At 40.6% G+C, this 27,506-nt stretch overlaps 2 protein-coding genes across 24 annotated transcripts in view; both read right to left on the minus strand.

Moving 5' to 3' along the window:
• The window catches only part of BPTF (bromodomain PHD finger transcription factor), a 56,572-nt gene extending 51,713 nt beyond the window's left edge, over window positions 1–4,859 (minus strand). For 20 of the 23 annotated variants that reach the window (XM_074889323.1, XM_074889318.1, XM_074889336.1 and 17 more), the window contains exon 1: window positions 3,985–4,859. In XM_074889323.1, coding sequence (XP_074745424.1) covers window positions 3,985–4,624 — 640 coding nt within the window. In that variant the 5' untranslated portion in view covers window positions 4,625–4,859. The remainder of the gene's footprint in view (window positions 1–3,984) is intronic. The other 3 variants (XM_074889338.1, XM_074889335.1, XM_074889332.1) reach the window with 1 other exon arrangement.
• A 3,697-nt stretch (window positions 4,860–8,556) lies between these two features.
• NOL11 (nucleolar protein 11) lies at window positions 8,557–22,556 on the minus strand. The gene is made up of 18 exons (XM_074888971.1): window positions 22,398–22,556; window positions 21,069–21,182; window positions 20,143–20,199; window positions 19,395–19,540; window positions 19,073–19,130; window positions 18,380–18,518; window positions 17,786–17,983; window positions 17,005–17,081; window positions 16,151–16,274; window positions 15,376–15,479; window positions 15,033–15,110; window positions 14,064–14,248; window positions 13,682–13,807; window positions 12,529–12,750; window positions 11,925–12,003; window positions 10,778–10,870; window positions 10,374–10,481; window positions 8,557–10,071 (listed from the first exon to the last, which is right to left on the minus strand). Exons 1-18 carry the CDS (start codon window positions 22,545–22,547, stop codon window positions 9,958–9,960), a joined length of 2,172 nt encoding a protein of 723 aa, XP_074745072.1. The 5' UTR covers window positions 22,548–22,556; the 3' UTR covers window positions 8,557–9,957.
• Between the last annotated feature and the right edge of the window lie 4,950 nt (window positions 22,557–27,506).

The following is a 27,506-nucleotide window of genomic DNA, read 5'->3' on the forward strand; positions in this document are numbered from 1 at the left end:
GAAATGACAAATGCTCTCTTCAGATAAACTGCAAATTTGCATGTCAATACAACAGATTCAACCAGATTTACTCCTTTGGCCTTCTAGACAGTTTCTTTGCTAGGACTCGTCTTCTATATTTTTCATGACTGCCATGATGAACTAGTGATAGTTCCTCTAGAGTACAAGCCAAAGTTCAGATTACTAAATGGTAAAATAAGAGCATGCCAGGTTTAATTTAGAGAACAGGGTACCCTAGGTAAGGTGTTTGGGAGGCTGGTAAATCTTCTCACATGACAGACTAAAGAGGCTGCCTATCTTACTGTCATATCTCAATATCTCCATTTAAACAGTTCTTCAAGAGCATGAAAACGTGTTAAGATATAAAATTATTACAGACATACAAAATGCAGCACCTCACTTCCAGTTCACTCTGAAGATAAAAGCACACTGGTGAAGTAGCTGCTTAACAGAAGTGACGGTCAATCACTGTAAATGCTCACAGACTAGGAAAATTCATTTAAAAATTTCATTTAATGTATTTTAAGACAAACCTTTTGGCTCATCACTTCACTGTTGTGCATTTGCTTGTTAGACAGACTGATGATTATTATCTCAGCCAAAATCTAGATATATAGCTCTTCCTAAAGCTACTTTTCCAAGTTTTTGACAAAGAAAAACAAGAAACAGAAAAAATGAAGGACTTCTAGGCTTCTTAATTAAATCTTTCTTTTAAAATTCTGCAACACATGGAAAACACTCGATATCTATAATGCAATTATGACAAGCCTAAAGCAGAATTTACAGTAGACAGGTAATGACAAAAATGTTTAGTGATGCAAGACATATAAGATACCTCTTCTAAAAGTACACATAACTTCAGGGGATACAGAGGGATAAGAAAGAAGGGACATTGTTCACACACACAAAATCCCCTTACCAGAAGTCCATCCAGCAGAAGAAAAAGCAATGACAAAAATCATATGCATTCACACAATAAGCTTTCACTGTATCATTTTTAAGCATGTTATTGAAGGCATTTTGCCATTCCTAAGATTTTGCTTATTTAAATACTTGAATAATAATATAGTAAAAAACTTCTCCTACATACAAGTTCAGGATACATCTATCATAAACTCCCCAGCAGAGCACAGAAATTGAGCCTTTCTTGGCTGGAGACACCACACTGTGATCTTTTAATTCATTGTTCAACCTAAGTTTGAAAAAACTGTAGAAAGTCTGTCACCCATTTAAGTAGGATGTGATTTATGTGTAAAATTTTGGTTGGTAGGAGAGTTTGATTGGGATTGCAATTTTTCAATACCCTGCTCTCAAAAAATAAACTCTTCAGCCCCTAAGACTACATCCTGAAAGTGGCAGTAATTCAGGCTGCACGTGACTGAGGGAAAGGTAAGCAGAGAACGATCGTTCATCATCTCTTCTAGCAGAAAAAACTCAGTGGGCACCGCTTGACTCTGTCAGGGGCCAGTTTAAAACAATGGAGGAGACACTCCTTCAAGCCCTCCAGTTAACCACAGGAACTTTGTCACTATGCATTGCAATTTGTCTGGTTTGAAGACAAATATATGAAGGAAAAAAAACCCTATTAAACGCAGCTAAAGACCAGTTCTGGCACAGCATGCACCTGAGGCAAAGAGCACTGGAGCCCATGAAGGAACTCTGAAGAGGTATCACTGTATGCTTGTCCTATTCTTAACACTCTTTGCACTGGCTGCTGTCAGATAAAGAGATACTGAGGTTAGGTGAATCTTTTCCTTGCCTATTAATGCTGTTCTAATGTCAAGTATCTTTTCCCGGATTATGATAAGACTATGATTTCAGTTAGTGCCACCAGTGTGTAGCAGTGCCTACATATTAGTTCAGCAGAAACAAGGCGCAGACTGAGCAGATCGAATGAGAAGTTCGTACTTTCTTTGCAAAAGGGCAACAGCATGTCTGGGAGAGAGGGAAGGAGGGAGGGAGACCTTTAGGCAAATACTGAAGTAATGAGAACTGCCAGTAAATTGCCAAAATAACAACACAGATGTTTTAACTATCAAACACTCAGTATAAAACAAAACAAAAAAAGCACATAAGGATGAAAATGCTTACACTTCAACTTATCTTTAAAAAGTTAACTGAAGTTACCCTCACCAAGTGAGAAATAAACATATAAATTACCCAAATGGTTTGTGATACACCTAAATAGCACATAAAACCTGTCCACGCTTGCACAACAATGCACACCGAGGTATCTCGTTAATTGCCAAAACACTTAAGTACGTTTCAAAAATTGAATACACCCATACTCTGTAGAGCTCATTTTAAACCTGGATGCTCATGCAAAAAAATATTTTCCTGAACTAGCAAATTAAAGTAATAAAAATATTCTTTACCTGATGAAAGCACCCCCCCAAAATAGTAATAAAAATTAAAGTTACCACAGCTAAACAGAAAATGAAGAGTTAAAAGTCAAGAGTACTTCAGTTTTTTTCTTCTATGAAGCCAGACCTCAATCTTTAATAAATATTCAAAAATTTCAATTGAATTGCAGGACATCCCTGCAACAGGTAAACCAACACCTTAAAAAAAAAAAATCTAAATTAAATTAAACTAATTTAGTAATGTATGTACTTATTTTGATTCATTTAAGTTCCTGAGCATATAGGTTAAAATATATAGACATACAGAGCTTTTTAAAGGATTATTATGAAGTCACATAATGAGCTGATACCATTAACTCACCAAAATAAAAACAAATGACATATTTAGTAGCCAGTACTTCCCCCTTTTAAGAAGTCCAGCTAACTACTCAAAACTACACTCCTTTTTTAATTAAGATGCAATGCATTTACACCAACAACCTGTTCCTCCTTCCAAACTGGCCAAATACTTGTACAACAGCAGTGTCTGTTATCCTGTAGCCCAGTTCAGAAACACTCCTAGGTTATCCCTAAGTTTAACAACTCTCTGGTTCAGACACTTTCAAAAAATTTAAAAATCTGAAGCTTGAACTTCATTCTGGAATTAATTCAAATAAATTCAAAGCGCTTAAGTTTAGATAAAAGAATTTTTGAAGCTTAAACCCCACATGGTTAATGAACTAATTAAGGGCAAACAGAAGTGCAGGCCTTAAAAAATTGAGCCCAAATTTGCCACTGGAGGTTAAAAAAAAAAAAATTACAATGATGTTTAACGAGTTTTTACCTCAATATGATTTTTAAAGGTTGCCATATCTGAACATAAATGCAGTATTTAAAACCAAGACTTTTGACTCAACCTCCACCTTTTAATCTTTGTGTTTAACTAAAACTAGGTTTACACCCTTGCAATGAGGCCCTGTGCACTTTTCCCCAAACTATAACAATGCAATCTCCATTTTGAACAATGCACCTCATTTCCCTCCTTGGAAAGCTAGTTTTGCCTTAAAGCCAGTAAATGCTGGATCCAGTTATACCTCTGATTTCAAAAGCCTGAAAATTTTCAGTGTTTATGGTTGTTGGTTTTTTTTAGGCCACTTCAAGTTGCATGTGCTTCCTTTCCTTTTAACATCAAGTTATATTTGCAAGCACAAGCCATTCTTTCCTGTATATATTTGAAAGGATCTCTTTGCAAGGCATGCATTTCGTTTCCCTTGTTTTTAAATATTAAGTGAACGCTCCATACACTTCTGACATTCTTTGCAACACGTTCTGGTGTATCATGCATTTCTGCAGTCACCAGAATCTCCATGCATATTTGCAAAGCATCCCCTTGTTGCAGCATGTACTGCCCTCCCTCCCTCCCTCCTCTCAGTGCATGTGCTTGTAAGCATCTTCTAATGTTCCCTGCATCCGTGGGGTTGCCAGTCGTTAATTTGCATACCCCTCTCTCCCTGTGAGTGCTTGCAGGCATCCCTTACATACACGCATGGGAGGAAGAATGCGTGCGGACTGTATTTGCAAACCTAGAGGGAGCATGTGGGGTGCCCTCGACTTGTTTTAGTTCATCCCACTGACTCTCTACCTGGGGTGCTGCTGTAGGTGCTGTGGCTCCTGAAGCTGCTCTCAGTGCAATAACTGGCATCGTCTTCATCCTCCATCTCTTCGGGGTAGTCAGAGTCGTCGTCGTCCTCCTCCTCCATTATCTCCTCCTCCTCTTCCTCCTCGGAGTCCTGGTTATCCTCGGGGTCTCCCTCCTCTTCCTCCTCGGACACCATGCTCTCCTCCTCCTCTTCACTCTCATGATCATCGTACACCACTTTGCTGATGCTCCTCCTGGACGAGGCAGCCCTGCCTTGGCTGTTGCAGCTGCCTCCTCCGCCTCCTCCCCCTGCTCCTCCAGCCCCAGCCCTGCCCCTACCCTTACCGCTGCTGCCTCCCCCACCAGGGGTGCTGCTGCTGCCGCTGCCTCCCTTCCTCTTGCTGCCCCCCCTGGGGGAGGCGGTGGCGGGGGAAGAGGCCTGGGCAGCCCCGGCTCCCTTCTGCTTGGGCCCCGCCGTCTCCGCCTGGGCCGAGGTCGCCCACCTGCCGCGGCTGCTGCCCCGCTGCCGGGACCTCAGCCCCCCGATGGGGCCCGCCGGGGCGGGCGGAGCCGGGGAGCTCGCCTGAGCGGTGGCCGCCGCCGGCTGCTGCTGCTTGGGCGGCCTGCCTCGCCGGCCCCGCATCTCTGGGCGCTGGCCGAGGGGGGAAGGGAGGGGGAAGGAAGGCTCGGGAGGGCGCTCGGAGTCCGGACAGGCGGCTACGGGGAAGCTCCCCCCCCTGCGAGGGATCCGGGCCGGGGAGGGGGGCCGCCGAGCTGTGAGGGCCGAGGGCTCAATCCGAATTGCCGGCGTCCCGCTCCGGATCGCCACCGGCCGCCATCTTGTTTCTTCGTCTCTGCCTCGGCTCGCTCCGCTCTGACTGGGGGAAGCGGCGGCGGCAGCAGGCCCCGAGCGCCTCACGTGACCGGCCGCGCCCGCCAGCCGCCGCCAGGGGGCGCCGCCGCCGCCGGCCCCGAGAGCCATGTTGGAGACGGCGCGCTGGGGCGGCTCCGCGCCCCCCGGCCGCCCCCGCCGCGCTGCCCGGCGCCTGCCCGCCCCACCGCCGCTTCCTCCGAGCGCCCTGGGCCGCTTTCCCCTCCACCGGCACATAGTGCGCGCCCCCCGCCTCCCTCACCCTCAGCTCGCCGCCACCTGTCAGGACGCGCTGCCCCGCCGCCGCCGCCCACCACCACGAGGCTCCCCTCAGCCCCGGGCGCTCCCGGGGCGCCCCGCCGCGCTCCCCCGCCGCCGGCTCAGCCTGCCCCGCGGCTGCCGTCTTCCCCCCCCCCCCCGCCCCCCCCCCCCTTCGCCGGGCTCCCCTCCGACTCACCGTCTCCCCACACCTGAATAGCGACGCGTGCCCGTTACCGGTCCTCTCTCCCCGAGCTCGACCCGCGCCCTAAGGGGAGCCCCCCCGGGCTGCCACCCCTCAGCTCCAAGCCCCAGGGCTTCGGCCGGCCGCGCACCCCTGCAGGGGACAGCTGTGAGCGCAGGTAGGCGACGGGCTCTGCCCCCCCTCCACCCCGGGCAGGGGCTCATCACGGGGCTCTTCCACCCCCCCCGCCGCAGCGCCCGCCAAAACGAGAGCCAACAGGTCTCCCCTCAGGAGCGAGTTCCCTCCTTCACCGCGCTGAGGCGGCGGCCGCCCGCCCCCACAGCGCCAAGCAGCACCCCTTGACCACTGCTATATTCATCTCTTGCCGTGTTTTAAATTTTCACCCATTATGTAAAAATTAAAACCCTCTTGCAGCTCACCATTACCTAGCCAGGGTCGTGATAAAGCAAAATAGACTGAGGAGATCACGTAAGGCCCCACCATTTGCATTTTTGTCCATCTACTTTCTCTGAACTGCTGTGTCTGCAGTTCACTATGCAACGAAGATGGGCTTAATCTATTTTGTATTCTCCCTTGTTTTCCCATTTGCCAGAGCCCCCGGAGGGCTAAAAATCTACATAAACCAATTGCCCTGTCGGGTTTCTAATGCCACCACTTGAATTCAGGGTATCAGTTTCCTGAGCAAAAGCAATACAAATTGAAAGCCAGCCCAAGGCATGCAAACGTCTTGCATTTCTTAAAACCAGCCCTCTTTCATTGCTAAACCTACACAGCTTTGGGATGCCAGAGAGTCTGAAGTCCTAGCATCAGCAAGTAAGTGTGTTCACATTTTCATTTTCTCTCAGGCCCTTGCTTATGGTTCTGTATGATGTACAACCCAAGACTGGTCATGGCATAAGCATGCCAGTTACATGTCCAGTGTGTAATTTAATTTGCATTCTTCTATAGTGATTTTTGAAGTGCCTTTTGTTCATGAACTTGTTGCTCAGGCTGAGAACCTCATTAAACCCACAAACCTGCCGCAGTGTCAAGCATGCAACACTGTCACAATGGCACCAGGCAGCAGGGTTTAGCCCAATTTGCACTCTTACATCCAGCTTTTTATCTGCATCTCTTTTATATTCATTTGCACTCTTTTATATTCAGTGGTGCAGCTGCACAGGCTCAGAGCCATGTTCTAGACACAGTACGATACAGACACAGCAACAGTAGTAGACAACATTGCCTAACCCCGCTTACACCTTTATACTCAATTTGTGTTCTGAATCTTTCAGTTAGCTTTAGATTGTTTATGTCAGGCTAATTTTTGTAACCTCTTACAAGGGTGCAAAGGATTGTGGTGACTCTTTAAACACACAAATACACAGATACATGTTTTGAGGTACTTATTTCACTATCCCCCTTTGTGATCTTGGAAAAAACACCTGTGAATTCTGCCATCTAAACATCGTTGAGAATCTAGCAAAGGTATCTGGTGTATCTTCTGCACTAATATTCACAGAGCCTGTAGCATTATGAGTATTAACATCTCTACTGTGGATATTGTGTGGCTGTAGTAGATCAAAGGTGCTAAGAATCATTTGCTTTTGAATAGTGTGAACCAGAATACCTTGTCTCTTAATCCCATCTCTTATTTAAGATTTATCACTTGTCGATGTGGAAGTGCTCACTGAATAAGACATAAAGAATTTTTATTTTATAGGTGGAGAAATGGATGCATTAGAGAGGTATGTTAACTTTCAGAGTCAGGACTATGATTATTCCTTTCCAACACACAGCTTAGCTCAGTACAGAGAAATCAACCCTAACCCCTTAACCTACTCACCTACCCCTGTCCACTTCCAAGAACAAAACGTATCTCCATTAGGAACATGAAGTTCCTATTTTGAGTCTGCTGGTATAGTTAAATAAGCATATTTGTAAGTGAATTGAGTAGAGCAGGAAGAGGAATTTTAGGTAGGAGGCCCTACACTGCCTCCATACTCAAGACAGATGGAGAGAAAGACTCCTTTCAAAAGGCACTTTGGAGAAGATGAATAGCCTAGTTGTTCCAAGCTGTTGTCTGGATGGGTTCCTTTCTCCAAGAGTAAGGGAAAAAACTTAAGACCCTACAGCTGGATGGCATTCATAACAAGTGAGCATATGCTCTTGCTTAAATTATTGAGCTGCTTTTGTCCAGTTCTTCCCTCCAAATTATTTCATAACATGTATTAGGCACTGAATTTGAGTATTCAGCTCTAGAATCAGTGACATGTACATTTATAAGACACCACAGTGTTGCTGAGTAATGTTAGACTAGAGCCTAGCTGTAGACTAAATAAAGTCAGTCTTAGGAACCAAGGGCATACATAAATTTTGGTGGTGTAATTCAATATACTATCATTTTATTTAGTATGATGAAAACCAAACTATATCGATATACTGATATGCTGAATTATATTAATATTCAATCACATTATTAGTAAAATGAAGTTTTTAACATCTTATTTGCTATTCTGAACATGTACTGATGTGTCTTCTCTGAAGGCCTCTGTCCCCAGCCACCCATTTTATACTAGACCTCAGGAAATGTAGCATTATGCCTGTTCCATTTTCCCCTATCTCAGATGAGCTTTCATTCCGATGAATATTCAGTCCCACAAGTAGCTTATAAGTCTGTTTTAACTGAACACCGAACCAGAAGCACAATTCAGTAGATGCTTATACCTGTAGTACCTTCAACAAGTGTTGCTTTCATTAAACTTTAGGTTTTTTTTTTAAAGAGACAGTCAAATCTAAAGCTAAGATATACTTTGAAATGCGAAAATTCAAGCTGTATAGAACAAGCAGTATAGATGAGGTTCACTGAAGTTGAGGTGTTCACTCTTTGAAAAAAGTACTTGTAGAAAACAAACACTGATGTAGGCAAGAAAGTTATTTTACATTGGAGATGTTTCCTTGTTCAGAAAAATCAAGAGCAACTACTGCCAGTGCCAAGTACCCCTCTGTACAATTCTTCAGCTACCCAGTGTAGTGTTTTTTAAATTTTACTTTTACATACATGTGGTACTGACCTCTGATAACAGTATATACAACTAGAACATGTCAACTTCCAAAGAGCCTTAAGGCTTTGAACTGTGTGCAGCTGTTTCAAAGTCATAAAGCCAAAGTCCAGTAAGTTCTGCACTTCAGCCACACTAATCTTGTGTTCTAGCTCTAGCCAGAGAAAGGAAGAAAATGCTGTTGTTCATTCTCAGGCAAGTTAAAGCTGACAAAAGTTAAGGAAACTTTTATTAAAACAATTATTTCCAACATTCTGCTCCAAATCAGGCTGGATATCTCCTCTGTGTCCAGTGACATATGCTTAAGAAAAATCACTATCCAAAAAGAATTATTTTCATCTAGGTGAGTTCTTTGCTCCAAACAGGTAAGATACGGTTCTTGCTCTGAGCTGTGCTGGCAGTTACCAGTTTTATGGTCAGCTTAAAGTCATGTCAAGCTCACTCCAAAGTCCACAGCATTAAATTTTACGTGAATGTTATTTTTCTGCTCCTCTTCCAAATTTCCCCCAAAGCTTCAAATGTATATAGGCAAGATTTCAAGAGATGAGTATTTACAAAGCAGAAACTATCTCGGATGCAATCTTTCAACATCAGAAAGCTTCAGAAATTTCTAAAGCAGAAGTCTTAAGTACAGCTAATTATGCTGAAATCCAGTAACTCCATTCTGAAGGTCTGTGGAGAAGAGCAGTCTCTCTGCTCGAGAAAACAGTTGTCTTCAGCTGATGGCAACTTCTGTGATAAAGATTGTAACAAGACATCCGATTAAATAACTGCACTTTGCTTCTTTATTTGAGGGAGGAGTCCAGTTCCTCTTCCTTCTCCCTAGCTGTGGGCAGCTTCTGGATGCAGGTGGTCTTATCAGATACGAGATGCATCCAGACAACTTTAGATTATTGTCATTCAAGATTTTAACTACTAACCGCCACACAACTCCCTCGCTTCTATTTTTTTAAAAGCAGCCTCAAAGGAGACCTGGTTGAACTGGAAAAGAAAGCATGAAAGGCTACACTAACAAATTGTGATACCATGACATACTGAAGAGAGAAAGCAGTGTGAGTTAGGTAATAACACTGTATCTACACTTAAGCTTCCTTCCCTGTTTAAGATAAGTCTGTAAATGTCAAAGACATCCTTGGACAAAGTAAAAACAACTTAAAAATAGAAAAATCAAAGCAGCAAACTCAAATGAGTTCATCTACAGTTCATAATGTGAGTGGAGATAAAAGAACTCTGAAGAATCTAATCAGAGACTTCAACTATTAAGCAGCAAGTGGAATAAAAATGTCAATTCATTTGATGAAACATCTGTTGAAGCCTTACTGCAAATATCCTACTAATTCTTTGTCTGTGGTATTTTAGGATGTTCTTATGATTACATATCAAAATTATATATGAAAATATAAGCAAGCATCCAGCTTCTCATCCAGTCAAAATCACAGCTTTTAATACACGAATTTCAAACTTAAAACTCTCGTGTAGCTACAGAGTAACTGTGCTCCTCCTATATAAGAAACAACTTTTCACATCCCCAATATGGAGTGCTAATACATCCTCATCATAAAAGGAATCAATAAAAAATGTGTTAATAATTCATTTAAAATTCAAATAAGTTCCAGCACTTCAATAGAATATGTCTGAGGGTCTTTCTGGTGGTTAAGTCTTTGTAATTCTCGCAAACTTCCTTCAATCTTGTTGAGTTCAGAGTAGAACCGTACCTAAAAAGAAAAACACAGATATTTACAGTGAAATAAATTTTAATTATTTTCCTGCTGTGGAACTATCTGTGGTTCTGCAGTCAGATATTTAAACCAAACAAATATAGCAGCTTTTGAAATCAAAATAAGAAAGAGAGGCAACTTCCATTTCATGCTCAGGAAGGAACATACAGAGGAGAAGAGACATTATTTGATTTATTATATAATTTGCAATTGCCTGCCCCCCCCCCCCCCCGCCCCTTAACACCCATATTCTAAATCCATACTAAAATGAAATTATTATCCCAGAAGATGCAACTTACTTGGGCTCTCACAAACCTATGCAGGTCTGAAAGCAACCCTTTCGCTTCTGGGAGCATCACCATAACTGTGAAGTGAGCATCAAGTAATAAACACATCCAATCCATAATCTGAAGATAAACAAGAAAAGTAGACTTACACTTTATGATATGCAAATGACACAGATTTTGATTTAAAAGCTGAACTCTGAAACATTAACTTCTAATGCAAAAATGCATGGTTTCATATATTAAGGCAGTATATTTATTTTCCTATAATAAAAGGTGTTGCATTACATTTGGCTTCACACAGGTTATATTAATAGACAATATAGAATTAATGTAGTTGATTTAATACTCACAACTACTCACTAAGTCACACACCACAGAAACCAAAGGAAGTACAGCTCTTAGAACTAGCTTCTCACCTGACTTATAGTTGGACAGCGTATTCCGGGAAGAGCGGTATTAATTTTTTCACTGCATTTCACATACAGGTAGTATAAATACCTGAGAAACAGCTAAAAGTAAAAAAGTCAGAATATTTTTAAAGGACAAACATTTAACAGGCTGATAAGTTTTGTCCTGCGCACAGCAATACTTGTAAGGATTTTTTTAGAAATTTATTTTTTAAAGCAACATAGATGCCTGTACACTACACACTGAGATTAAGTTCCATAGTTCTCTTATACCACCTATAGCTAGGTGTTTGAAAATTCTCAGCAATATTCAGCATAAAGTTACATTCAGGGATAAATCATTGTTCCAGTGCTTGTGTCAGTGCAACTTAATTCAGACACCGACTTTTCTAGGATCTCTGCTAAAAACTGTATCAACATTAACAATTTTAGTCCTGGTTTCACTTTCAGTAGCCAACAATAAATTGCTACTGGTCAGAATCAGGTCACCATCATCTTGTGCTGAGCACAAGTCAGAGATTTCTTTCTCTCTCCAAAAAAAGAAATCAAGGAGATGGGTCAGTGCTAAGATCAGCTTTGTTCTGATGTGGGGTTTTTTTGAATCACTGGAAAACCATATATACGCTCAGGTACTATGGTACATGTGGTTCTTGAAATTGTATTTCAGGTTTTGAGGTACAAAGAAGTTGTTTGGTTTTTTTTTTAAACTGAGAGGATCTGAGATTGAATACTCGACTTTGATTTGTATTACATTTGGCATTTTACACAGCGTACAGTTTGTTTCTCGTATTTTCTAAACTTCTGTTTCTGGTGGGACTGACTAAATCAGAATGTCTCATTCCTTTCTTAAAAAGCATCCAAATCAAGTAAAGGTACTATACTTGCTAACAAAATATGAACAACATTTTCCAAGCAGACTGGGTCATAAGCAAGGACTATAGAAATTAATAAAAGTTCCATATGTATGTGTAAAAATGTGACATTCGTTAACATTAAATCTCATTAGGCATTTTAATTTCATTTTCATGCATTAGTTTGTGATTCAGACTCCAGTAAGACTGGCAAGTTTCTAATACACAATTGAAATACTCTCTTCCCTTTCCCTTCCCCCAAAATAATAAGCGGTTTTAAAACTTTTTTATTTTAATATACTTACAACAGCTTGCTGAGCTGGAAGGTTTTTTAGATGAGGCAAAAGAAATGTTTCACTGTAAGCAGAATGGAGAATAGCATTTCTGTGCAGTACTATTAAGGAAATAAAATTGCAGGAAAAAAATACCAGTTTCTACAAACTGAAGTAAATTCTAATTAAAATATTCCTCTAGGTTCTTTGAGAGAGATCCTATTTCAGCTTTCTGAATCTCCATTATTTCTACCATGACACATACACAGCAACTGAAATATCAGAGTACAGTTAGCTTGAACAATTCTGTTTGCTGCAGGTAGGTAATTAGCTAGTGTGTGTTTCAACAGGGAAACAATCATTGACACTGTTTCCTCTTGAATAGATAAAGTTTTACGACACTTTTGCAATAATATAAATTTAAATTGGTGTAGATACTTTCTAAAAGTTGTTTCTGTTTATATTCTAAACAATTCTTCTACTGAGTATGAACATCTCTTATCAGAGCTTCTCTTATTGTAACTTTCAGAAATTTTCAACAATAACAGAAGATACGTCTTTTAGTAAATACTGAATATAAACATTCCCATCACATGTAATGCACTGACTTTCCTTCATTAAAACATACAGAGGATACAATAATGCTGCCTTCTGTGGTCCAACAGGGCAGAATTCACCACCAGCCGTCAGATGGGTTTCCTTTGTGATTTTAGTATCCCAGATGTCCTGTTCCAGCTCCACATTGAAACCATTTTCTACAATTTCAGTCTTAACTTCTTTATTGTTCAATTCAATATCAATGTAACAGATTACAGATTCTAGATTCACATCTATTCTTTGAAGATAGGCTTCACTAATGCTGTAGAAGAAAATTTCAGACATTTGATACATTTAATTATTATCTTTAAAATCAACAATGCCATCAACCCAACGCTAGTACACACTGAACTCTCTGAAGCTTACTATAAAAGTAAAAACATATACTAAAATATAGAATCTTGCAGAATGAATAAAAGACATGAGAGAACAGTTAATATTTTGTAATTATTAACCTTGAACAATACAGGTACTGCTCTTTTATTCCAACAATGTAAGTTACTATATTATTAGACATTCTGTCACGGGCTGATTTAAAGGTTATACCCCATTCAAGACTGTTATTATATTCTGACATTAGTGGAACTGCTTCAACCTATAAGACAGTTACGATTTTCCTAGTATTTAGTAATAAAGTATTTAAAAATTCTAAGGTATGACATTAACAAGATCTGGTGTTTCCAATAAAAAAAGAATCCCTTTTCCTCTGGAAACCTAAAGGAACAGTTACAACAGTCTTGTCTTTTGGTTGTCTCCATCCTTTTTGGGATACAAAAATCATTTTTGTCATGAACTTACGAGAGTTAGTTGGTTTTTTTTTTTTTTTTTTTTTGTGGGCTTCTTACCCCAGGTAAGTTCCCAGTTAAGTCTGTTGCACAGCACAGAGATAGCTGTAACAACACGTAGAAGGATGCAAACGCCATTCAAACCAGCAGTGTTATAAAGGCATGTGTATTTAATTACCATTTACATAGTCTTTACAATTAACATATGCAACAGACATCTTGTAAAAAGCTTGTCAGTCTGCAAGACTGCAACATACAGTGTACTTAGAATTAAGACTTTAATGCACAGTATTAATTGCTCATCTATAAAATTAAAGCCAGTCTTGGCAACACACAGCTTTTTATTAAGGGGCTTGGTTTGGTGAAGGAGAAAAAAAAAAAAAAAAGAAAAAAGTGATTCCAACTTACCTTAAAAATACTTTCAAGCAAGCACAAGTAATTTCTTCAGGAATATCTGGAAACCGTTGTAAGCAGATTTGTAAGAGATACACGTCTTTTTTCTCCAAAGCAACAGCCATTAAATCTGGACATAAACTGTAAGAATATGAAATGAATAGGCTGCATAGTTCACACCCACTGAAAACTACATTGACAACTAATGTAGAAGTATTAATCTTGTTTTACCAAAAAATCCATCTGGGAAGCATCAGCTTCATCAGAAAATAAGCATAAACACCTTCAACAGTAAATTCTGGGAACTCAAGAGTGCTTTATAAAGACTGGATTTCTACTTTTTTTTTTTTTAGTTTTTAAAGACTATTCCTTCAATTAAAAAATGCAGAATCATCACCTGTAAGACAAGTCTTGGGTTTGGACTATCTGTAGCAGGAAATTTCGAGGGTAGTACTTTGGATTTGTTTTACATCTGTTTATAAGAGCAGTTACTACACATCCAATGGTGGCTTGGAGATCTGGCATCTGTACTTTTGACATCAATTGTCTCAATTCATCTTCAAATACAGTTGTAGAAGCATTCTGAAAATGACAAATACTGTGCAACTCAGAAGTACAAGGCATAGGTTTGAGAACTGTACTATTACTAATTAGACCAAGTAGAAACAGACTTATTTTGCAATTCAATCTAAAAAAATTTACAAAAAACCCCTCACCACTCTGCGTTTTGGGAGTCTCTCTCTCAAGCATGAAAGAACCAAATGATGGTAATTACTCACTCTGGACTCAGGTAATGTTACTTCAGTAACATTACCAAGATGTCCAGCCACAGCTGAGCTATAGGTACATTCACACAGGAAGGGATGCAACTGGAAGTATCACAACACTTGCAGCAAGTTTTAGAAAGGAACTAAAAAGCTTATTGCTGTATTTCTGGTGGAATTTTCAGTATTCCAACTTTCTAGATCCAAAATATCTTCAATAAAATTAAAGTAATAAATAAGAATCTAAAAAAGCTTAAAAAAGCAGAGTTCAGGTGAAAAATCCTCCCACCTTATTTACTGTAAGAATAGATTTTCATTAAAAAATAACAAATTTGTGCAAGTTTTCAGAACTCAGATAGCTATTATAAGCCCTGTACAGTTCACACAGAGAACACACTCCTATGACAAAAACTTTAATTTCATCATGTCCAAATACTATTTCAGCACAATAATAATTATAATATCCTCCAACTCATCTGTTTAAGGCATCTTTGTCAACTTGATACATGCAACAGGTCATGGGAAAAGAAAACTGCTTAAGAGACAACTACAATATTCTGAGAGTATCCAAAACACTACTTTAGAACATTTGGTTTACTTACTTTTAGATTTAGTAACAGCTGCCCAACTGATAAGGTGTCTGGCTGTACTTTAGCAACAGTGTTCTTTTTTGATCTTAACTATAAAGAAAAACCTAAAGTTATTATTCAGCTCCAAAAAGATGGTATATATTTAAGGATTTCAAACAAGATAACTGGGAACTTCACATGTCAACTTGCTGCACAGGTTACAATTAGTAACTGGCCAGTCCAATTCCAGTATTAGAAACAATAAGTGACAAATACAAGTGAAATTTCCTTCTGCTAAAACACCTAAAAGTGGCAGCACGGGGAAGAGACAAGAGAAACACACCAAAAACCTCACATGCTCCTGATGCTAACTTACACTCATTCTAGACTCAGATTTTAGAGCTACAGGCTGCTCTGATGGAAGGGAAGCCGCCAGCTCTTCATCTTCAAGGGTATTCCAGTTTACAAATGAAGACACATCTGTGGACACAAAACCAAAACTATATGAAGGTAACACTTAAAGCACATTTGTTAAAGTATGAATATTACAGCAACTTCTTATACTAATAGGTATTTTCTAAAGTATAATCCCAGTCCTTTTATGCCAAGAAAGTTTCCAGTTTTAGCTCAGCAGCAGGTAATTTTATGACTCTTTCCGCACAGTGTTTTTCCATTTAGCTTCTGGGAGGCAGAGAAATAATTTATTACACAATTTATTGTGAGCGTTACTTGCAACATTTTACCAGTGCAATGCTAAATTGAAGACACTATGACAGTACAATTTTAAACTAAAGTTTTCAGATTAAGGTTTGACACTGACCCATCTAATCACAAACTCTTTGAAAATAATTTATAGGAGTCAGCACTTCATTTTGTTTTCAGTATTCATAGCTAGCATTCCAGCATTTTCAGTTATTCCAGTATTTGAATGACAACCCAGGTTACGGGAAGCCACAATAAATTCAGACATTTGTGTGCTTTGGTGTTCTCGTGACTGTAAATTTAACAGCTAGGAACAGAACACAGTGTTAGGTTACTTCAAGCTGTTTAGATTAAAATGATTTTACAGGACTATATGAAAAGAATTTTTATACAATTTCAGAAGTTTTCCTTTTACAAGATCTTTTCACTGCAATTATAAAAATTCTTACCAGGGGTTTGACTGTCCTTGAGCTTTCCCACAGCAGCTGCCAAGGATGATGTTTCACATTTGTACATAATCACAGTTAGCACTTTCCCATGAGTAAAAAAAAATTTTTCCTCATAACACCACAACTACAAAATATTAAAACATATTATTAATGAGATGAGCAGAGAAGTGTGTTCCTGCACAAGCTGATGATTAACACTCTACTACAAAATTCAACTAAGAGTCAGTGATCAGAGCATTTTAAATTATTTTTGTTAGGTTTAACACTTGTTAGCAGACCTTCATTAACTGTTGATTTTATACACAGAAATAAGAAGCCTTCTGTTGAGCATCTTCCAGCGATCTCTTAAAGTACAGCGGCTGCTCCGAGGCATTAAGTCCACTTGATGATTTTATTTTTTAAATTCCCTCTGTGCAATTTTAAGACAAAACCAATCAGCTGTTCTATTGCACTAGTGCATTTATTACTGAGGTGTCAGTTTACTTATTAATTGACACCTGAACATCTTGAAACTCTAGGGAGATGCAGGGATCATTTAGGCTGTCAATTGTAAATTGTCTGACAAGAATAGATACTGGCTGGGCTTTCTGTTTAATTAGCTACTTCATTCTCACCAAATAATCAAGACCATCAGAAATGAGAAGGTAATGAGTTATCAAAGAAATTGCCATAGGCCACCATTCTCCCACTAAATATTCTGACAAAAATTGCTCATCAACTGGTGAATATTAATTTTGTTTCAGAATCTGGCATTCGCTGCTCTTCCAGACAGAAGCAGAACTCTGAAGCACACCAGTCTCTTCACTGCCATCATGCCAAATGCTCAAGAGCCACAAATTAAAGATTGAGCTTACTTGTCCGCTGGTTCCCAGGGGTAGTTCCTTTGAAGTTTGCAATGTCTGAAATTTTGTATTCCATATTGTTAGACACTCTAAGGAAAATAAGAGATAGATGTTACGTGCCCAAAAATGCTACATTTGCCTTTGCTACTTTCAGTTAAAAACACCTGAGGAAATAGAAATAACTGTTTCAAAATAGCTCAGTTAGTAATGTATTCAATATTAGGAGTTAAGTCATTCTGGTTAGATCTCAAGAAAAATATCTGAAGATGAGTTAGTTTTCAAGAGCTTTAACCAAGAAGCTGTGGCAGGAGGGACAGCAGCCAGTGTGGCTTCCCGTCAGGAAGAACATTTTGCTATAAAATGCTGTGTTCAGTAGCTTAAATTTCAATGATCCTACACTTTAGAAATTTAGGCATGAGCCTCAAGTGTTTGTTTCACTTATTTTAGACACCCATTTCTTAGAGGACATTAGGTCTGTTTCCCTGCATAGGTCCTTTTACAAGTGTCCAAGTCCTCCTTTCAAATCCCCTCCATCCATGAGTTCTCTTGCTGCTTCTTCTCAACTGCTTCGCAAACACCGTAACAGCAAATACTGAAACACAACAGCGAGTGCAGTCCTGCAACCCACGCTGCAGTTCACTGCTAAAGGTCATCTTTTGGCTAGTGCTCTGAATGGCACCGCTCAACTACGTACTAGTTTCGAGAGCCATTATCATTTTATTTGCACTATTTCCTGCTATTTCCTAAGGAAATTTTAGACCTTACAACATCTTAATCTGATTTTCCAAGTTACCTTTGGATTCTTCACCAGACACAGCTAGTCTTCCTAATACTGCGACGTGGTCTTTATCAAGAACAACAAAAGAAGTTCCTTTTAGAACACTTCCAGATACTGAAAGGTTTAGTAGTAGTGACTTGGGCAAAATTTGCTCTTCCTCTTCAGTATTTTGCTGCAGAGGTATCAGAACCTTATACACAGAGTCATTGGAATCTGTCAAAGAAAAGTGATGACGCTTTTATCATCTGTTATTGTGGAAAAACTATTTGATATGATATGGCAAGAGGACATCAAAGAGAACAAGATCCAGTGAGTGCTGAAAGAAGAAATAATACAGGATATTTGAAGGACATGTTATGATGCAAAGCAGCAAAATAAAAGCATAGCTAGCATGAGATCTGCATGGTACAAGTCATAACATTTAGGAACAGTCAGCCTTTGCAGACATTAAAGTACCAGGAAGATTTAATTACTATTCCTACAACTAGCTGTTTCAGACAGTTTAAAGAGCGAGAAACATTAAACAGTAATTCATAAATACCAACATTTTATGTTCTTCCATACAATTCTTTGCTTTATTATCACATCCCATCAGAAAATATAACTTACACAAACACAGAAGTGTGATTATTTGCTTTTTTATGTATGCCATGAAACTCAGTGGTTTAGCTAATTCCTGTTGTTCAAGCTTATATTTGTGTAGACTATTCATCTTAAGTTTCTGTACGTAGACAAAAAAATCCCCATCCTAAAACAAAAAAGAAAAGTTTTCCTTTAATTTACACAAAGAAATAGAAATTCAGATATCAGTGCTGCTTAACTTTAATGTTAAGCAAAATTAGGAATGTGTGTTTTCTATAGGACATACAGCCTAATTCAGAAAAGTTTGCAGACTCAAGCACATAAAGGAAATTCTAATTTGATGAAACGAATGGATTCTCAGGAAGAAGCATTTCAATAAAGTCAGATTCATGCATAATAGATTTTTTTAAAAACATAAATCCTTTTTAATGTTTTTCACAATAAGCAAGTATTTGAGGGCAATGAGAGTCACACAATCGTCTACTGTATTTAATCTTAATTATTCTTTGAAGTTCTAAGAGCCAGGCTCCTCAGCCCTGAAAGCAACACAACTTCAATTTAACTGCTTTATCAGAAACAATACATATATAGGGTATTGATTAAGTCAGGATAATGATTTCACTAAAAGCTCTTACAGTCCAATGAAACAGGTGATGGATTTTAGAAAAAACACTTAGATTTGTTGCTATGAAAGTTTTAAAAAAAAAGTATTCAACTCACTTTCTCAGTAGTGAAAATTAAGACAGGTTGTTGACCTTCCATAAAAGCTTCACTCCACCTAAAACCAGAAAGCTGTATGAATGTCTTCTAAATTCTAGCACTATACCTGAAGTCATAACACTGTTCCTTAGGCAGTCTCTTATTTTTAGTATATCTGTATAAATAATTCTAAGTTTTTAAAAACAATGTGTCAGGAAAAAAAGAAACCCAACCCCAAGATCTTGGTCTTCAGATTTCTCCCCTATCCCCTCAAAAAAGGGAACACCTTTCATCATCAATTTCTCTGAGCAAGAAGCAGGCTTCATAAAGCTGTGGCACTTACTTGATGACTTCATCTGAGATAACATTTTCAATTTCTTGTTGTGGGGCTTCCAAAAGGACATCTAAAGTTCGAACACCACCTCCTTTGAATAGTACCACTGGCCCTCCATTGGGTAGTGAATGTATTCTGTACACATCAGCTGAAAGCTACAGAGAAAAAAATAATTCTGTGTTCTTCAGTACATTACCTTGAAAGCCAAGCGTTTTATCTGTGATTCTTTTTGAGTTCTTTCAATAAACAAGTAACAGAACAATGATGAACCTGTAAGATTCCTAATAATGAAGGCCTAGTAGCTGCCAGTTTTCTGAAACGCTACAAATATCGCAAATCACTACCCAATAAAAAGCCAGGAAAGTGTCCCGGTGAGCATCACATTTCTGAATCACATCACAAAAATGTAATGGAGGGTAAGGAGTTCAAACAACTGTTATACAGCGTTACACAAAGCGTTGTTTAACACAACCACCAGCGGAACAGGAAAATCTATACTCAAACATCATTCACCATCTTTAAAGAAAGTCCTCTGAAACTTTGGACTTGGGATACGAATCATTTTAAGAGTAATACTTTGACGATAAGTCTCTCGGTCCAAGTGGACTCCTTGCAATATTCCAGAATATCATGAAGCGCAGGTTAAGACAACGGTCAGCTAAAGTGTAATATTACTAGTACTATGAAAATTAGCATCTCTTCCCTCCACCAGGATTCAGAACATTAACATAAAAGTGAACATACCTAAGAGACTTACCGTTGCTTTAAATACTTTGTCCAAGTTAATATCTTGGTTCTTCCATATTCTTAAAACCTTTAAGAGAAGCATCATTTTTTAAGCACAATAAAACAATAACATATAGACTTCTCAGCACACAAAATTCTAGCAATTAATTGCACATCACTGAAACACAGGAGGAAAACATACAGAAAGTATTCACAGTAACCTTAGTGGAATCTGACCCAGGGGAAGTTTGCAGGGGAAGAAGCTGAAGCAGAGACAACAGGAATACAAAGCAAGCTTAGGAATCCTGACTTGGAAAGAAAGAATAGGAAGGAGTAAGGTTAAGGAAAAAGATACAGCAGAATTCTAAGTGACAGTGGATCAAAGTGCTGGAGACAGATTAAGATACAGGTGACCTGATCGGGAAAAGAATGTTTCAAGGAGAACAGTGAAAAGTCAGGAATGATATTTCATAAACAACACTTAAAAAAAAGCTAAAGGTTCAGCATGTGCTGAGCACACACCACAAGTACACAAACAGGAAATGTTTAACTGTAAAATATGAGCAGAGAAACCAGGATGCAGGTATGAACTATCTTAACCATTTCGGCACAATAATCATGCTAAATGCCAACCAGCCCGCAACATGAGAAATAACTTACCCTCTGAGAATGTACGCATGAGGCATTCTGCACTGAGACTGCTTCAGTTTTTAAAAGGCCACTGAACACCTGGTGCTCGGCACAGATTATCTTCACCTCACTGACAAAGGAACACACTGTGCAGTCCCAGAACTGCACATCCCCCTCCCCTCAGAGAGCAGAGACGACCTGAGGGTGTCGGGAGCTCCATGCGTTTACATTTAGCCACAGATCTTGCACTGCTTATTTCCTCCCTATCTACATTCCCTGGGAAGACTCACTACATCCTTTTTTTCCCTTTAAGATAAAGGACCTCACCTTGTCATCATGAACAGCTACGTATTCATGAGTTTCAAAGTTGCATACAACTGGACACGTGATAATCTGCCCATGTTTAACTGACCAACAACCCAGTGGCTTCTGGTCTGAAACCTAAGAGTCAGAACAGAGAGACTGTAGTTAAAACAGAGCACAGCACACATGCAGGGTTCTTCTCATGACAGAAAGGAAACGCAAGGTAGCTCCGTCTGATTTGAATGAGAATATGAACACATGGAAACTGCTATACTCAAAACTTCTGCTTGAGCGTTCCTGTCTCTGACTTTAATACCAAAAATTTCAGAATAACATGGAGGAACTCCACATTAATTAGAAATTACTTCTTTTCACAGGCGAAATAACTTTGAGCTGTGATGGTCAGGTGGGCTTATGTCACGAAGCACAGGTATGATGCATGGCTTTTCCAAAGTGAAGGTATTACTGTTAACCACTAGTGCAGGTTACCTTTACTAATACAATCATGCAGAGAGCCACGCTTTTCCTATTTCAGTGTAAGTTACTGAGACCAAGAGCAATGAATTTCACTGTCTAAACTCACGTTATGTATGATTTAATTCTGGCTGCTCTGAGGGTTCTCCACGCCCTCTCCTCAGCCTAGAGCTACACTGGGCATATTTACCAACATATTCATGTTCTCATGTATGGTCTTGGCAGTGGCACTAAACAACCCAAAGGAGGTTGTATCATGAATCCACTAAGATACAATCCCTAGCGCCATGAAGGTGAAGGCCAATTAAGGATAGAAACCCAAATATTTTCCTGACGTTTCTTACTATGGTCTACTGAAATATATGCATACGCTAACAGCTTTTGAGTTTCAAATGCTGCAGACTAAAAATCTTTCCTCTTCCAGCCAACAGGAAGGCAGCTGACACAAGACAGCTGGACAAAACGCATGTCACCAAGACAGCCGGACAAAACGCCTGTCACCCTGGCTACGGTAAGGAAACGTCGCAGACCCTGCAGCTTCGGGACACAAGTATTTCTTGGGGCGGGGAATGGAGGGAGAAAACCAGCAAACGGAGAAATGCGCAAGCAACCGCCTAAGCCGACGCCCGCCCGCTGGCAGGCCGGGGGGGCCGCGGGAGAGCGCAGGTGAGCGGGGCAGGGCCGGGCCGGGAGCGCCCCCCGCCGCCAGCCTGGGGCCGGGCCGGGGGTGCCTGGGGCCAGCCGGGCCCAGCCGCCCCCCGCGCAGGCCGGGGCAGGAGGGAGAGCGGCCCCGCGGCCCTGCCCGGGGACCTCCCCCCACAGGCCGGCGGCAGCGCCGTGTCCCGAGGACAGGCGGCCGGGGCCGGGCTGCGCTGTCACCTTGAAGAGCGTGGCCGTCCTGCCGCGGTCGGTGAGCAGGACGTGGTCGGGGTCGGGGCCCGGCTCCAGCGCCAGGAGGCCGCCGCCGAGGCCGAGGCCACCGCCGGGCCCCAACCCGCACAGCGTGAAGCTCTCGCACAGCGCCGCCATCTTCGCCAGCCGCCAACTCTCGCGAGACTTGGCGGGGTGGGGGTGGGGGGTGGCGGTGCACACTGCGCATGCACCGCGGCCGCGGCGGCGGAACGGCGGAAACGGCCGAGGCCGATCGGGAGTTTCCGGGCGCCCACGGCGGGGGTGGGGGGTGTGTGGGGGTCGTGTCGCGGGTGGGTGCGCTGCCAAGTCGGGACCGACAGTCCCCGAGGGTGTCGGGAGGTTTTGCCGGTGGGCTTTTGCAGAGGACAGAAAGAGACGGCGCGTTCTGGGTATTTTAACTATTGTAAAATCGAAGAAGAGCCATTCATTTTTCAGAACACCCTTACAAAGCGGGACTGCCAGCCGCATTTAGGATTTCTTTTTAGTTGTTTCCAGTGTATTTTGGATCATTTCCACGGCCATTCGCACCGCTGGTCCTGCAGGAGAGGTGGCGGTTCGATGCAGATTAGCGCAGGGACATTAGATAAAAGGCTTCTGTAGTTTTCCATCTAAGTAACAAAACGTTGCTGGTTTTAAGGCTGCTTTAATTAAATGTATTTCTGCCCTATGAGATGCCTCATTTTTGTAAAGAATGAAGGGTGGAATTTTTTCCCTCTGCAAGAGCAGAAGCCAACTCCACCAATTCTAATAGCGGTAGGATCAGGTTCAGGTTTTTAACCGATTTGTAACGTATTTTCATGCATTAGTATTTTTGTTTGTGGGCAAAGTTTAATGAAGCCGTACCAGTACAAGCCCAAACTGTAAAAACCATCAAGTCAAACCAAACCAACAACAAACGAGGTCAGGCCTGACCATTAGCTGGGTTACTGTGCTGCCTGCTGACCGCTGCTGGGGAACGTGTGTTGCCAGCGCTGTAATCTTGGGCACTTGCCCCTGGCATGTCTGTTTGCTGGGGAATCCAGCCGTAATTTTGCCTCATCGAGGACGGTCACAACCTCACTTCGGCGGCAAAGGCTCGGCCTGAGCCCCGGCTGCCCCAGCACGGATCCCAACAGGGCCCTAACGCGCTGCAGGCACCGGGCCGTCACCACCGCAGACCCGCGTGGTCTCTGTCTCGTTTGTACAGTGTGATTTCTACCTTACATATTTTCTAGGCCTATGTTTGTGCCTTGTGTCCTGTCCTAGGCTATTGTGAAGCATTTCTATACAGAATATGTGACTACCGTTTTTCTGGTGCAGAGAAAGCTTTGTTTCTATGGAGTAAGCCTCTACTTAAAAGCTTAAAGAATCATTGTACGTGTGAAATTTCTGTGGACTAAAATTAAATGACTTGTAGACAAGCCTGAGAGATTTTGAGTGGCCTCTTTTCCACTGTTTTCCAGTATTTACTACAACACTGGGCTGCCAAACCCTGCATAGAGAATTCGATTCCCTACTGAAAAACTTCCTTGTCAATCAAATGGTCATTTACAAGTGAATGGGCCAACACCAGACTGATGGCACCTGCCCTGATAAAATCTTTAAAAAGCTGAGGCACAACAAAACCTAGTAGATGTGGTTTAAATTTTAAACCTAGAAGTGGCTTGAATTTTCCTTACAAAGCCAATTCTTTGTGCTAGCTAATTTTGAGGAAGTGACTTGCAGAGCTGGGGGTAGAAATGTTAATGGGTATGTTCCTGCTAGAGGAGACCTAGTTAAAGAAAACAGCCACAATTGTAAAGAATAATTGTTGGTAGTTTATTTACAACAAAATGCAAGGAAAAATACAATATTAAAAATAATAAATAACTTGGAAAAAACAGAAACTAAGTGATATGGATGAGAAATATGACAATCAAATTCTCCTGCGGAGCTTTGCATTATTTAACATGCAGAGCGTTTCAAAACTTGGTCCTTCTTTGATGGTAGTGATGTATTGCCTAATGTAGCCATCGCTGCTCTAAATAAAAGAAATTAATTACTGGATATTCAGAGTCACATGGAATTATCACAGAAATGAAATAAAACAATGAAACCTGTTTTAGTGACACCACAAAACTACAGGAGATTGTAATTCAATGCCCATGCTGTTCATTTAAAGCAAAACATTGTTAGACTTATTTAGCATTAACTTACACATATAAACCCAAGTCCAAACAATGGAAACAGAAAAGCTCCTATTGACAAGATCATGAATCCTCTCTTACTGCACTCACTAATTCATAAAAAGCATATACATTTGGCTTATTTCAAATGACAGCACATTGCTTCGAAGCAGTTTTAACAAAATATAGCGGTCTTGTTACAAACTAAAGTTCAAGGAACAAATATTTCCATTTCAAAATCTCTACAGCAGCAATTAATGCAAATTGGCTACTAGATGTCACAAAATCACCTTCCAGGATAATCAAAAAAGCCAAAGAATAAGGTCAACTAGTTTCTTTCCATAGGCTTTATCCAGTCATGTACAAAATCAACCATTACATTCATAAGAAATCCTATTAAGTACGTGTTTCAGGAATGTGCTGCTCCTCATAGTCTTTATGGATACCTCCCTTTTTTGATTTATTAAGAGATCTACCCTTCTAAAGACTGCAGTGAATTGCCAGTTATTTTGTAATGATTGTTCTATATGAAATACATAAAAGTACGAGCAAAGCTGGGAGGAGGTTTTAATAGAAACCGAAAACAAACTAATCACGGTCTTTGCTCTGAACTGTATTCTCCTTGATGAAAAATTCCTTGTCAAGTCCTGGCAGAGCTGTATCACCGAATTCTTCAGTCACTGTGGCAGGGAACAGGAACACGGCTGTTGTGCCTACTCAGCTCTGCTGTGTGGCACCATACTCTAACGATGCACTCACTGAATAATCACATCATTTATTTTTGCAAAAGAAGTGATGCGCACCTGCAAAATGCTATTTTTCTCCTAATAAACATGTTTGAATATATAACAGAAAGCACTGTGAAAAAAATGGGTAATGAAAACAACCCCTTTGCCTCAAGATATTATACTGAGTATTCAGACCTTCCTTTTCATTTAATTTTGTGTGATTTTGAGTGTTTGCTGGGAATATTCTAGAAAAAGTTATCATACCTTAAAAAACAAACAAACAAAACCCAACCAAACAGAAAATGGTATTTAAAGATCATATTGGCCAAACACGGGTAAGGACTGATGGGGAAAGTAAAGAACACAGCAGAGGGTACTGCCACAGGCAATGAAAAGCCTGCGACAATTCTTATCCAAAGCAATGAAACATTACAGAGCTGTTTATTTGTTTTCATTAGGGAACAGCGCGGAGGAGCCTGGCTGATCGTGATCCCTGCTGTGGATTCGGGGCGCTGCTGGGGGAAGGGCCACAGCAGCAGCACACATCAAGCCCTCCGTGTCCCTTCTTCCATGATACGATCACGGGCTTTCCCCTACATCTGTCAGGCAGCGATTAAGATGTGTCCTATTCAGGTATGTTAATAATTTTCAGACAGGCCTTATCCCCAAACCTACTTAATATGATAATCAATGTATCCACGTGGGACTGGAAATCAATCATTTAAATGTGAATAAAGGTATGACTGCTTTGGTTTAACAACCTGTGTCAAACCCAGATGCCAAAACATATATAGAAACAGTCATATGTAAGCGCAAGGACGTTATGACTAGAGTTGAGCAAATTTTTCTTTGACAAAGAAAAAAATAATTGAAAAACAGACTTTCAGGTGGAGCAGAACTAAACTATTTCTATATAGGTTAAATTCAGGAAATGAAAAAAAAACCAACAATGCTTTTCAAAGGTTTCCCTTCTCTGCCGATGTTCCAATCCTGCTACTAAATAAATAATAATAATAAAAAGATTAGACCAGTTATAATCATGAATATATAATCTGCACGCTTTTAAAGCTGAAATCATAAACTAATGTAGGAAAGTTTTGTTTGCATCATTACAGCGGCTTCTTTTTAAACAAAAAAATCATCACCCATTAGTTTACTAATCACACAAAATTATCAGCTCTGAGAAGAAAAGCAAAGCAAAACATGGACAGTAAGTGGGAGAATGCATGAAGTCAGACCACAGCTAACCTACAAAGAGCTCCCGGATTTTGCTAACTACAGGATTTTAACTATCAAACAAATATACACTTGTTTTCAGTGCAGGTTGGCAGTGGAATTACTTCTCCTGCTGCTAAAACTACCCTATAAATATCACACATTCAACATAACTTCTACTGGATCTACAGCCATTGAGAAGTTCAGTGCATTTAAGCCAGTCAAATCACAGCATTGTGTGGAGAAGATGGCACAAACGTCCCCTCCAGGTAAAAGGCCATCCCCAAACTGATTGTTCAATATTCAATGATAGCTGAGCTCTGGAGCACTCTCATTTTTTTAATCCATGTACCAGGTCACTGGTGGTACAAAATATCACCCACTTTGATCATATGATTCAGGTAACAGCTATCGTTCACTGGGAATTGAACAGCGGCTTCTTTAACACAGCTACCGATAGAGACAGATACTGAGCGTTCATTAAATAGCAATCTGCGTGACAGGGAACAGAGTGCCCCAAATGCGGGTCAGGGGGAAAGTTTCCCACGGCGTTTACATTTTGAAAAGGAAGGAAGAGACCACTTCTGCCGTTTATCCTGCTCCTCCTTCCACAACCTAAGCTTCCCTGCTGGGAAACATCCTTTTCTACATTTTAATTCCTGAGATTGAAGAGTGATCTCACATGCAGACGAAGGAAGAGCACTTCTGTTTCCTTAATGTCAGCCTACTAACTGTGGGACTGAGCAGCCCCACAATTCATTTGCTTTTTAAAGTGAGTGAGTTTGTTCACCCCTTCCCTGGATGATGGCAAAGCCTGGAACCAGCTTTCTGTTAGCAGATTGTGCTGTTTAGGAAAGATGTGAGGCAGGAAAGAAAAAGTCTCGTATTTTCTTTCATTTACATTCAAGGTCTTACAGCATAACTACCACTCTTCTTCCAGCGAGGAGAAGACTGAATTCATCAGTTTTGCTTCTCAAGTGGCTCAATTT

Source organism: Strix uralensis, chromosome 19, assembly GCF_047716275.1.
Source record: "Strix uralensis isolate ZFMK-TIS-50842 chromosome 19, bStrUra1, whole genome shotgun sequence".
Classification (NCBI taxonomy): Eukaryota; Metazoa; Chordata; class Aves; order Strigiformes; family Strigidae; genus Strix; species Strix uralensis.

What these genes read in the sequence shown, in the direction of transcription:
- NOL11 (XM_074888971.1), bottom strand. Translation starts at nt 22,547, where the DNA reads ATGGCGGCGCTGTGCGAGAGCTTCACGCTGTGCGGGTTGGGGCCCGGC. An exon ending in GGACGGCCACGCTCTTCAAG is followed by an intron (nt 21,183 to 22,397) that starts GTGACAGCGCAG and finishes TCTGACTCTTAG; the next exon opens with GTTTCAGACCAGAAGCCACT. An exon ending in ACCCAAGACTTGTCTTACAG is followed by an intron (nt 13,808 to 14,063) that starts GTGATGATTCTG and finishes ATATTCTTACAG; the next exon opens with TTTATGTCCAGATTTAATGG.